The 12055-nt window shown below is 39.7% G+C and overlaps 2 protein-coding genes across 2 annotated transcripts; one reads left to right on the top strand and one right to left on the bottom strand.

Annotated features, from left to right (window-relative positions):
- The first annotated feature begins 547 nt into the window (after positions 1-547).
- Positions 548-1361, top strand: LOC311311140 (hemoglobin subunit beta-2-like). The gene is made up of 3 exons (XM_084440787.1): positions 548-680; positions 793-1015; positions 1130-1361. The coding sequence occupies exons 1-3, from the start codon at positions 589-591 to the stop codon at positions 1256-1258; spliced, it is 444 nt and encodes a 147-aa protein (XP_084296913.1). The 5' UTR covers positions 548-588; the 3' UTR covers positions 1259-1361.
- A 3975-nt stretch (positions 1362-5336) lies between these two features.
- LOC311311115 (hemoglobin subunit alpha-1-like) lies at positions 5337-7621 on the bottom strand. The gene is made up of 3 exons (XM_084440758.1): positions 7478-7621; positions 5645-5852; positions 5337-5548 (listed from the first exon to the last, which is right to left on the bottom strand). Exons 1-3 carry the CDS (start codon positions 7570-7572, stop codon positions 5420-5422), a joined length of 432 nt encoding a protein of 143 aa, XP_084296884.1. The 5' UTR covers positions 7573-7621; the 3' UTR covers positions 5337-5419.
- Between the last annotated feature and the right edge of the window lie 4434 nt (positions 7622-12055).

Below are 12055 nucleotides of genomic sequence, written 5' to 3'. Positions count from 1 at the left end.
AATGTTTATTTTAATCCACATATTAGTCCTACATATTATAGCCTACCTTTAAGAAGGGTTCCTTAAGAAGGTTCTTTATCGGGAAACGCGGCCATTGTTATTGTTTTATTACATTCCTAATTATGCTTTATACAACGGTTAGTTCTGGTTCTTGATTAGGTTAGTCTACTACTCCTAAACGATAAAAACGAGTCCTTGTTTAAATCACAAAAATAATGAGATTAATTTAAAAACAAAATGAAATACGGATAGGAACGTTTAAAGAGGCACAATAAAGTGTTGTCTATACATGGCAATACAGCATTTAGCCTCTTACCTACGTTTATTATTAACTGTCTTTGACTTGGTTTGATTTGATTTATTATTCATTGGCAATCCAAAAAAAGCCTCTCGTCAATCTTGGGAAGTGAGATTATTATCTCTGCCTATTAGCCTAGCCTACATTCTAAACTCAGCCCCCTAAAACAGCAAAACCAACCGATGGTTTAGGGTGGAGATCACAAAGCTATATAAACCCAGCAGTCTGTCAAAAAGAACACGAGATTTCTCGCCGTCTTGAGGAGCCTAGGCTAATATCTAAGAGTGAATATGGTTGTGTGGTCGGACAACGAGCGCGCAATAATCGCGGACGTCTTCGCCAAATTGGACTATGAAACCGTCGGGGCCGAAGCTCTGCAAAGGTAGCCTATAGCCTACTATCCACATGCACTTTGTCATTACGCATAGGGACTAGCCTACATTTGCTCGCTGTTTCCTCCTTCAGACTTAACATTATTTTATTTTACTTTGCAGGTGCCTGATTGTGTACCCCTGGACAATGCGGTACTTCAGTAGCTTCGGAAACCTATACAACGCCGAAGCCATCAAGGCCAATCCAAGGATCGCCGCTCACGGAGCGGTTGTGGTGCACGGACTGGACCGTGGCATGAGGGACTTGGATCACATGAAAACCACCTATGCTGAACTGGGCCTAAAGCACTCGGAGGAATTGAAAATTGATCCCGACAATTTCAGGGTACGTTTGCTTCGCCCTTCCATTTCAAAATATTCGCCCACTCTTTATAGACATAGTCCTAAAGCCATCTTGTGTACATTCGTTTGATATCGATGTTGTTTTATTTTTGTCTAGCTGTTTTCCGACTGCCTGACCATCGTCGTTGCCTCGAAAATGGGCAATAAATTCACCTGCGATGTTCAGGCCGCTTTCCAGAAGTTCCTGACTGTTGTGGTGTTCTCCATGGGAAGGCAGTACCACTAGACAGCCATCAGCAGAAACAGAGAACCACCTTTTGACATTCGTTTGGTAATATAGCCATTTACCCTAATGCTAATGTCAATGAAGGAAAATAAAGTTCTCCATCAAATGCATTTCATGTAGTGTTTGTGTTTATTCTTCTTCTCATCATTATTCTTTCACTTTAGTCAGTATAGGCGGAATGACACATTTTCAACAATAATTTGACCTACGTGTGTAGCGGACTGGGGGGATTGATTGTCTGGTCTGTAATTATTTGATTATTCCACGATCACAACAATTAAATGTGGATGAATCCCATGTTAATATGAGAATTTGAGTATGAAATATTTTTCATATTGGACATTCAACAGACATTCGACATTCGAGGTAAAAGTAGTCTTACAAGTCAAGTTTATTTGTAAGCACATTTAAAAACAGCCTAGGCCGACCAAAGTGCTGTACATAAATAGAACACATGCAGATTAATTACAAGGCAACACACAGCAAGACAATTCAATAACCTTTATTTAAACTCGAAGGACACTGAGGTTGCCCTCATTTACAGTGACGACGAGTAAAAGAGATAAAATAGTACAAAGATAAAACATTAATAAAACAGAGGTAAGGCAATAATAACACTAAAAGCACAACATGAAAATAGAGTAAAATAAGTTAAAATAAATAAGAACAGAACAAGAAATACAGCTAAAAACAATTACAGTAAGATGTGCAAAATTCAGAAACCAATAGAAATACACACAGATTAAATACAAGGCACTATAAAAACAAAACAATAAGACACATACAAGACAACGTGACGCAAAGCAACAAAGCACAAACAGATAATGCAAGACAACACAAGCCAAAAAATAACACATTAAATGATACATGATAGCCTACTGACATTTATCATTAGTCCCCTGAGAAGGCTAGTGACCACAGGTGGGTTTTTAATTCAGACTTAAAAGCACCGATGGGGGGAGCAGCTCTTAAATCTAAGGGCAGCTCGTTCCACAATTTGGGGGCTGTGACTGAACAAGCTCTATCTCCCACTAGTACTTAGTCTACAACTAGTCTAACCAGGAACTTGTGTTTCTCCTCCCATTCTTTTTTTTATTTAGCATATTTAATAAAACATAGTTCTTCTTTATTATAGGCCTAATAACATAGGCCTACAGACTGTTTAGTAGATATATGTCTATAATTCCACAAACGTTTTTCCAAAATTCATTACAATTCAATAAGAGAAAAAAATGATTATTCGATTAATGTCTGGCCTCTTCCACAAGCTTTCGTTGTCACAAATATTGCTCAAATTCTTTAATTCAATAAAATCCAATAAATTAAATACTTTTAATTAATCTTAGATCAATAGCCTACTTTTACGATATTTGAAGGAAACAGATCAAACCATTTTTTAATTTTTCTAATAATGCATGCACTCACACAACCCTTTGTTTTCACAAATGATCCGACTGTCAATTCATTAAATAAATAAATAAAAAATTCGTATCAAGGTAGCCTACTTAGAAACTCAAAAACGCGGCACAGGTTCATAGTAGGCAGACCACAAATAAATGTCCAAAATAACACACAACCTCTTTAAATATTATTTGTGACCCTCAACCTGAAACCAAGGGTTATGGTGTACGGAACAGCATTAGGGCCAACAACTGAGTTTATTATTTTTTTAAGCTTCTGAGTTTAAAGTCACAATTTCTGACTTTAAAGTCAGAATTTCTGAGAAAAAAGTAAGAATTTCTGAGAAAAAAAGTAAGAATTTCTGAGAAAAAAGTCAGGAATAACTTCTGAGAAAAAAGTAAGAATTTCTGACCTTAAAAAAACCCCAACTCCGCTGTTGGCCCTAATGCTCTTCCGTAATGGTGAGCTGCTGCATTCGGTCTAGAGAAAATTGATCTGCCTAATCTTCATACCCCACACTGAAGGATGGGTGGAACCAAGCTGAATTTCATGATTAGCTCACTTTAATCAAATCGCCTAATATCTGTCGGTATCCTATATAGTGGTGGGGTAGCCTACAGATAGCCAGAAAAGTCATATGCCATCAAATTGCTCCTTAACATAAGAAAATATTGCTCCTTTACATAAGAAAGTGTTGAATTTATATTATGTATAGTCCCTATATTTTATTTGGCTCAATAAAATGTTTAACGACAACATTCCCATGATGTGTTATGAAGGCTATGCGCAGGTAGGGTAGATAGATGTGCGCTATATTGCGACTCTCCTTTTATTGTACACTAATGATAGTGTATTCGATTATTATTATTATTAATTATTCGATTAATGTCTGGCCTCTTCCACAAGCTTTCGTTGTCACAAATATTGCTTAAATTTCAATAAATCAAATACATTTAATTCAGCTAAGATCAATAATTTTACCATATTTGAAGGAGACACAATTTGTTTATTTTTCTAACAATGTATGCACTCACACAACCCTTTGTTTTCACAAATGATCGACTGTCAATTAAATGAATAAATAAATAAACATTTTATTATACTAGTTCAACACTGCCAACATTTGACAAACATATCAAATCAACTGTATCATTATATAAGTGGAATATTCTGAAATAAGCTTGTGTTTTTGTCAAATATTGATACAAGCAGAATTAAATATATTTTTCACTGATGTAGCTTTTTGAATTTTAATTAATTGGCAAACTATTGTGAAAATCAAAGGCTTTCAAAGTAGGTATTTTTGCACTTCTTAATTTTGCAGTTAATATTTGAATAATATACATTGGTTTATGATGTTTATGTCAAACATTGACAATCCTATTGATCTTAACAAAATAAACTATTTTTAATTGATGTATTGAATTGTAATATATTGGTTATTTTTTGTGAAAGGTTTTGATAGAAGTCGAAAATGTAATAGAATGTTCTGCAATTAGTTTGCGTTCAAATGTTGCCAAAGCAGAACTAAATGTATTTTTAATTGATTTATTTCATTTTTATGTATTGGCAATATATTACTTGTGAAAATAAAAGATTGTGGAAGTAGGCCGGTTAATATTCTAATCATATACAATTGATTTGGGATGTCTATATGAAACATTTGTTATGTGATTGATCTAAGCAAAATAAAATTAATTTGTAATTGATTTAGGCTACAGAATTTTAATTAACTGGCTATTCTGAAACCAAAGGTTGTGGAGGTATGTGGAGTCTAATATCAGCTCATATTAGAATTATTACATAACATAACAACTAAATATGGTTGAATCGCATGTTTATACAGTATGAGGATTTGAGTACCGAGTTAAAGTGGTTTTCATATTTGACATTCGAGGTAAAAGTAGGCTTACAACTAGGAACTAACCAGGAACATGTTTCTCCTCCCATTCATTTTTTATTTACTTAATAAAACATATTTCTGCTTTATTATAATAATTTTCAGACTGATAAATATGTCTATACGTCCACAACCTTTTTTCTACAACGCGTTTCGATCAATAATGTTGCCAATATTTCACAAAAACCATTCAATAAAATCCAATAAATCAATTAAAATACATAATTCTGCTTAGATCAATAAATTTACTAATATTTGAAGGAAACAGATCAAACCATTTGTTTTATTTTTCTAATGTCTGCACTCCCACACACACCCTTTGTTTTCGCGGTTGTCAATTTATAAAAAATCAATAAATATTTTTTTAAGACAATACTTCACAGTACAGTAACATCTCAAACCAATTGTAGATTACTCTATAAATAGAATATTCGGATTAGTTTGTGCAAATATATTGATCTAAGCAGAATGAAATGTATTGTAATTGATTGATTTAATTTCCCGAAAGAGAAGCACTTAACTCCAAAGTAGGCTACTTCTTAACTCCCATACAAAGGGTTGCTTAAGAAGGTTCTTTATCGGGAAACCCGGCCGATGTCTGTTGAATGTCTAATATGAAAACAACTTTATGAATCTTTATAAAGTTACCTCGGTACACCAATCACTCAGCCTTTTTATGAGCCCCAGAGTCTCAGACACGAGTCCACAAGTGAGTGCAGGTGCGCGTTATTAGGCCGATTGCTAATATAAACAGCAAGGATACCGTGTTCAAGGCTGTGGTTTTATTTCATGAATTCATACAACATATATGAAAATCCATAATTGACACAGATCATCTGAGAATTGTTCATCCTCAGCGTTTAGCGATATTTGTCAGCCAGAGCAAGAGCCACAGCGGCAAGGAACTTGTCCACAGCCACATGCACCTCCGGAGTGAATTCGTGTGGGAATTTGATAGCCAGCGACACGAGGATGCAGTGAATGAAAATCTGAAAGACATATTAATGCACGGTTAACACATTGCATGGCCCAACTCTATTTTAACGTATACTATCTTAACTGTTCAAAACGCACTCCATTTCTACCTTGAAATTTGCCGGGTCCACGCGCAGCATGTAAGCATGTAGCTCGCTGAGGGTGAGAAGGCCAGCCACAAGATTTTCTATCTTCTCCACGGCCAGCATAACTCCTCCCATGATTAAAGTACCATGACTCTTGACGGGCTCAGACCCCGGCTCCGTGCTAGACCAGTGGGAGAAGTAGGTCTTGGTCTGGGGGTAGACAGCAATCAGCCTGAAAGGAAGACATACATGTTTTAATTAGCCTGCACAATCCGTGGACCACAACACTCTAAATATAACTAGAGGGGCTTGCACTCAGAGTGCAGACCTCCGCCCCTGCCCCCCCCCCCTCAACTGCTTTCCCCCTTCCACGCCCTGTCCCCTCCCTCTACCTTTCCTCCCACCACCACCTCTCATGTGCTGTGCTCTCCCACTGGCTTTGTGAATTGGTTACTGTAGCACCACCTGTAGTTTCCTCTTTCTGCTTGACATCTTTCCTCTCCAATTTCCAAAACGTTGCTAGTTTTGTGAAGACTTCCCATTCACATTCACAGCCAAGCAGAGCAGTAGTGGAGGGAGGAGTGGGCTGGTTCAGAGTCTGCAGACAGTAGTTTATTTTATTAAGATGTAGGCTACATTTGAGATGGGAGTTATACAGCCAATGACATGTTAAATCTATAGTCTACAGGCGAGATATAGTTTTCTATGAAGTCAATCATTTTAATGTGCAGACACTTTATTTTCATCCACCTGGAAGTGTCTGTAGTTTACTTTGAATGCTTGAAGTTTACATTATCGTTTAAATACAAGTTGAGACACTAGTCTATATAACAGGTGTCACTGTGTTGCTTGGCAGTATTGTCTTTACGCTCTCTTGCCCATGCTGGGTACGATCTTGACTGTACAGAAATCATCACACTTCACACTAACAGATAGTATACATAAAGCATTAAACATGGTAATTTAGCAGACTCTATTGAGGTAGCCTACAGAATCTATCGCTTCAACTATCCACACGAATGAGAAATATAACGTTATGGTGCATTCCATTTGTCTCGGGAGGTGCGAGTGGGAACTGGCAATGGTCACCCCTGAGGTGAGCGTTCCAGTTGCAACAGCTGATCTCGTTATCAACAACTAATAGCTCTAGCCTTTGTTAGCAAACAAGTTGATAACAACGCACTAAGTGGTATTGTGCGCACAAAACACCATAATCAGCAATAGCTTTAGCAGCTTGTCGCTCTCTACACTGTAGCCAGTAGTCTCGTCAGGCGCAAGGCGAAATTCAAATATTGCCGATTTAAATAATAACACTGCTGCAGCATAATCTTCCATCCGCTGGATGGATGTATTATAAGAAGTGGATAAGGCATGCGCAGATGCAATCCAATGAAAGTTGCTCAGTGGCGCATGAAGCAAGCCCCCATGGCCGGGAACAGCAAGTTTTTGGCGTAGTGGCCAAGCTCAGTATTGCAAGTGGCCCAAGAACCTGAAACCCATGAGGAAACTGAAACCTAAATCCCCCACTACACTGAAGTTACAGTAGGGTACTGTAGAGCCACCTATGAATGAATCATGGTCAAAATGTAATGTTGGGTTCCTTGGCCCATGCTGCACCCCTCCACCGAGTTTCATGCATATCGGGCTGGTAGTTTTTGTTTAATCCTGTCTGCCTACACACACACACACACAGACAGGGCGAAAACATTACCTTCCGCCCTGCGGGGCTTTGCCCCTGGGGCGGAGGTAATAAATAGCCTAATCCCGAGGGATTGGGGAAAGAAAAAAAAACACTAAATCCCCCGTCACTCTGTCAAAGAATACGACCAAATCAGTATTGGTCAATAAACATCTTACCGTGAGAGGGCATCTTCTCCAACTTCGTCATATTTAGACTTCACGATTTTGAAGAAACTTTTCACAAGAGCTTTGTCATTGGCACTGAGAGTCATCCTGGCGGTTTCTCTGCGTCAAGCTGCTGCTTCCGGAACACACAGTGGATACCAGAATGTACATGTAGGCTATCCACCGGGACTATTTATCTCACAAGAGTCTTCGGTTTTAGCTCCGCCTCCATTACATTTTAATCTACTGGATGTGTTCAAGGGCATTTGAGGACAACCGTCTGTTATCAAGTGTTCCTCAGTAGGCTCTATGGGTATACGGAGGACAACAGTACCCACGTAATGTAAAAAAAAAAGATGTAATTGGTATTTAGCCATGAGTGGGCCAAATCTTCTTCTGTAGTCAACACTTCACCCCTGCTGTCCCCACCAGCTCCTCTTTTCATTATTATTCTCAACTAAACTCTTTTCTACTATTATTAGTAAAGAATATACCAAAGATATAGCCTAACCTTTCAGGTGTTATGCTGATTGTGTTGAAACATTGCATGCGTGCAATGCTTTAAAGTGTTATGATATTGTAGAGACGTTAATGATGCCATCATTAAATATACAGGTTTAGGAAATGTTATTCATATTGGTAATCATCGGGATTAGCCTATGCCGTAATTGCAGTTGACTCGGTAAGGCATTTATTAAAACTATGTTGACATTTTCCTTGTGCTTGTTACAAAACAAAAACTTAAACTATCGATTTAATTCAGTTGCTTTCTTCTTCTTGGTCACTTGCTCTGAATTTGTTTGCTATATGTATCAGAGAATATGAATGATTTTTTAAACCATAAAGTAGCCTACAAATTATTATTTTTTAGCTATTAATTTTTGTACATATCCACAGATTTTTTGACTTCATAATTTGACTTTATAAATGATGTATTAATTTATATTAACTTTCCCTTAGATTACAATTTTGTATTATCTTGTCACAGCTAAGAGGCCTCGCACAGGTTGTAGTCTTTTTTTAAATCATCAATTTAGTGTATGCTCAGTTTGTATTTTGACATTTGGTCTGAATTTCTGGAAGAAAGTAAACAAGCATATAATCATATCTGTATGCAGACTGTGTCCCTCTCTTCAACAGAAGACACTGTAAAATGATCAGGTCTTATCAGGGCATTAGATGTTCTCAAGCACGCTGTTATACCTATTCAGGATCAGGATAGACCAGCAGAGTGAACTTTTATTTTATTGCAGGTGAATATGAGGTTGATGACCTCTTCTTACGTTTGCTTCCCCATTCCATTTCAAAATATCATCGCCCACTATTTACATGCTAGACAAAGGAATCTTGCGTGCACATTCGTTTGATATTGATGTTTTGTCTAGCCGTTTTCCGACTGCCTGACCATTGTCGCTGCCTCGAAAATGGGCAAGAAATTCACCTGCGATGTTCAGGCCGCTTTCCAGAAGTTTCTGTCGGCTGTGGTCTCCCTGGGAAGGCAGTAGCCTACCACAAAGCAGCTATATCAGCAGAAACAGAGAACCATCTTTTGACCTTTGTTTGGTAGGCTACTTTGCCATTTACCCTAATGTTAAAGTTGGGATAGGTAGTTTGCTTTTGGCTTTATTTGGTAAAATTGGCATAATATCCTTTCATCTATCAGTTACAGAAGTGCTCTGAGAATAAACTTGGATCTCCGTGTTTACCGCTGCCTCTGTATTTTGGATTCAAAGAATGCACCGCGCCCGAATGTATTAAGACCATTATCTCGCGTAACGTACCTGCACATTGATGCTGTGCAATGAGCACCAATTCACTATGACCCCGTTTACACCTTGCATTAAAATGCGTTTTTGGTGATCAGATTGCAATCTGATCGTGTTAAACCACATGAAAATACAGGTGTAAATGCGCCCAAAACGTTTTGAGGATGGATTGCGATCCGATCGGCCAAACCACCTCCGGAGGTGGTCAGGGACGCATTTCTACCACATTTAATTTAAGTGTAAATGGAAATGCGTTTTTAATCCACATATCAACAATGTGGGCGGAAATACGTAGCCGTTGGAACGCGCCAGTTCCAGACCAAGAAGGAGCAGGCTTCCATGGCAACTAGCAAGAAAGCATTAAAATGGATCCCGGTAAAGGTTGGAGTCCAGACGAGACAAAAGTGTCTACTCTCAATTTGGTCGGACAAAAATATTCAAGCATAAACAGGATGTGACGCTCGATTGTCAACTGGACAGAGTCGATCGGATCTCAAAAGGATCGGGTTGAAGATAATCGAAATGCATATTAATGCCAGGTGTAAATGTAATCAGGCTTAATCATTGTCTAGATACAATCTCGATACGAGACGCATTTTAATGCAAGGTGTAAACGGGGTCATAGTCAGCTTCATGCTCGGCGGACGGGCGTTTTTTGCGCACATGCGTACAGTCCAGAGCGCCGATGACGTTTGGGAAACCTACAAAAGTAGAGTGAAAGTGTTTAGCCTCCATGTGTCACCTCTAACATTAGTATAGACTAAAGGGCAACTTAATGCATTAACTTACTGTACCTGCGATTCTGTAAAAGGTTTCCTTGGTGGTCCTGATTCCTCTTAGGCCAGGGAAGGCAAGGAAGATGTTCAGGAGACCTTTTAATGCAAGGTACACCTCCCGCACAACTCGGCTTAGAGATGTCATCTGCATCCCTGATGGTGTATAGAAATGTGCCACTCGCAAACCAAAGCAGTGCAATGCAGTTTGTGGCACTGTGAGTTCTCTGTTCCGCTGTGTGCTAGGGACAATGTGTGGCCTAATTAAACTACAAATGCACACGATACCCTCCCTCCCTTCCTCCAAACATGACTGGTAGGTGTGGCGAGATAGAGACCCTGATTGGTTAATACTCACTTTGTCACCTGTGATCCGAGTTGGAGAGAGGGTGGCCTCTGTGTCCTGCAGCTGTTGGACCAAACACACTATGAGCACCTCACCACACAAGTAAGGCTTTTGAGCATAGGCCTACAATGTAATGTGCAATCCTTTCTTACATGCATGGTCCTTGAGGTCACAGACACAAGTCTCCTCATCCTCCTCCCTCATAGATGGACCTTCATCCTGAAACCATCAGACTCAGTTTAATGATCACCACTTAAGTTAACATTGACAGTGAAGCAGTCAATCTCATACTCACAGGGTCCAGCATGATGTCCAGCATGGTGTCCGGTGGCTCTAACAGGCACACAGTATGTGGGGTCACTATAAAAGCGAACATGTTAGGATATACACTTTGGTCACAACTGTGCCAATTGATGAGGACTGTTCTAATTGATATCAACCTTTCATGTAATCAGCCCGTGTGCTAGGCAGTATAGGGGCAGATTCAGCTCCCCCCTCTATCCCCTCCATCACTGGCCTCCCCTTGTTGAGCTCCACAGCCAGCTCCTCTGCAGGGGTGAACTCTGGAGCTCCACAGCCAGCTCCTCTGCAGGGGTGAATTCGGTGACAGCAGCCTCACATTTCTTTTTGTGCGTTGGCTGTAAGCCGACGCAGCATGAAGAGGGAATGTGATTTGTCGCTTTGTCTCTCCGCGGGTTGTTGACCTGCAGTTCTATGTTGCTACCACAAGAGGCAGTGGTCCCAGAACATCAAAACAAAAAGACCACAGATGTCCCAGGTCAGCGGTGGCCGAGTGGATAGTGCGCTGCCTATCACCACGAAGATTGTGAGTTCAATCCTTGGTGTGGACATACCAAGGTACCATGACATTTTGTCACTGGATGTTATAGAAGTTATGTAAAAATGCAGTTACCTGGTGGTTCTATGTCAGTTGAATTTATGTGGTAGAGCCATCGGCCATAAATAAACGAGCGCGGGTCATATTTGTTCATTATAGACCCTTTACAGCCTAGTCAGCACAAGTATGCGCGCGCATTCTTGAAACAGTAGCAGAGGAAGACAGACGAATTCGCCTGCTTTGGCTTGATCAAGCAGTGCTATAGGAAGACCAGAGTGGACACTTTTACTGACATTGCTGGGGTGGTGAGAGACAGCGCTCCTGTGAAGAAATCTTGTCGGAGTTGAGGACGGCACACTGCTTGCTGAAAGGCACCAGCATCTGAGTAGCTATTTCAAAAAGCTCCAAAACATTACAGCACTTCAGGTAATTATCATTGTCATGTATTAGCTATTCCATTTTATGGAGATGGTATGGTTGTATTTGATTTGTGGACAATATTTTAATGCACTATTTTAATCTCCCTTCTGTTCTTTTGCAGCTTTGATGCTGGGATGCCTGGTGTGGTTGAGGCCAGAGAACACTGTGATGCAACACCAGTCAGGCGTCGGCTGCTGTGCAACGCTGATGTCCAGCCCCCCCAAAGATGGTCTTCAGGTGCAAGCCCCACCCAGACAGGACATGGCCAGACAGAAGTATCTGATCATGGATGGCTGTGACTGTGTCCATGATACAGGCAGTGCAATATCATAACATGTAAAGTATACTGTACAGTAGTATACAGTAGAGTGAGTTCTCTATTGTATAGACAAGGTGTTCAATTGCTCAAGTGTTGTCAGGCGTTGATTGAAGTGATAGAGTGTAGAG

The sequence above is a fragment of the Borostomias antarcticus genome (genome assembly GCF_949987555.1).
Source record: "Borostomias antarcticus genome assembly, chromosome: 7".
In the NCBI taxonomy this organism is placed as follows: domain Eukaryota; kingdom Metazoa; phylum Chordata; class Actinopteri; order Stomiiformes; family Stomiidae; genus Borostomias; species Borostomias antarcticus.
This window is presented reverse-complemented; position numbering and strand designations above follow the sequence as displayed.

Bases quoted from the DNA above. Each gene is read 5' to 3' on its own strand.
- LOC311311140 (XM_084440787.1), top strand. From the start codon at position 589: ATGGTTGTGTGGTCGGACAACGAGCGCGCAATAATCGCGGACGTCTTC. The intron at 681-792 runs GTAGCCTATAGC...TTTACTTTGCAG, and splicing joins GGGGCCGAAGCTCTGCAAAG to GTGCCTGATTGTGTACCCCT. The intron at 1,016-1,129 runs GTACGTTTGCTT...ATTTTTGTCTAG, and splicing joins TTGATCCCGACAATTTCAGG to CTGTTTTCCGACTGCCTGAC.
- LOC311311115 (XM_084440758.1), bottom strand. From the start codon at position 7,572: ATGACTCTCAGTGCCAATGACAAAGCTCTTGTGAAAAGTTTCTTCAAA. The intron at 5,853-7,477 runs GTAAGATGTTTA...TCTTCCTTTCAG, and splicing joins GGAGAAGATGCCCTCTCACG to GCTGATTGCTGTCTACCCCC. The intron at 5,549-5,644 runs GTAGAAATGGAG...TATGTCTTTCAG, and splicing joins TGGACCCGGCAAATTTCAAG to ATTTTCATTCACTGCATCCT.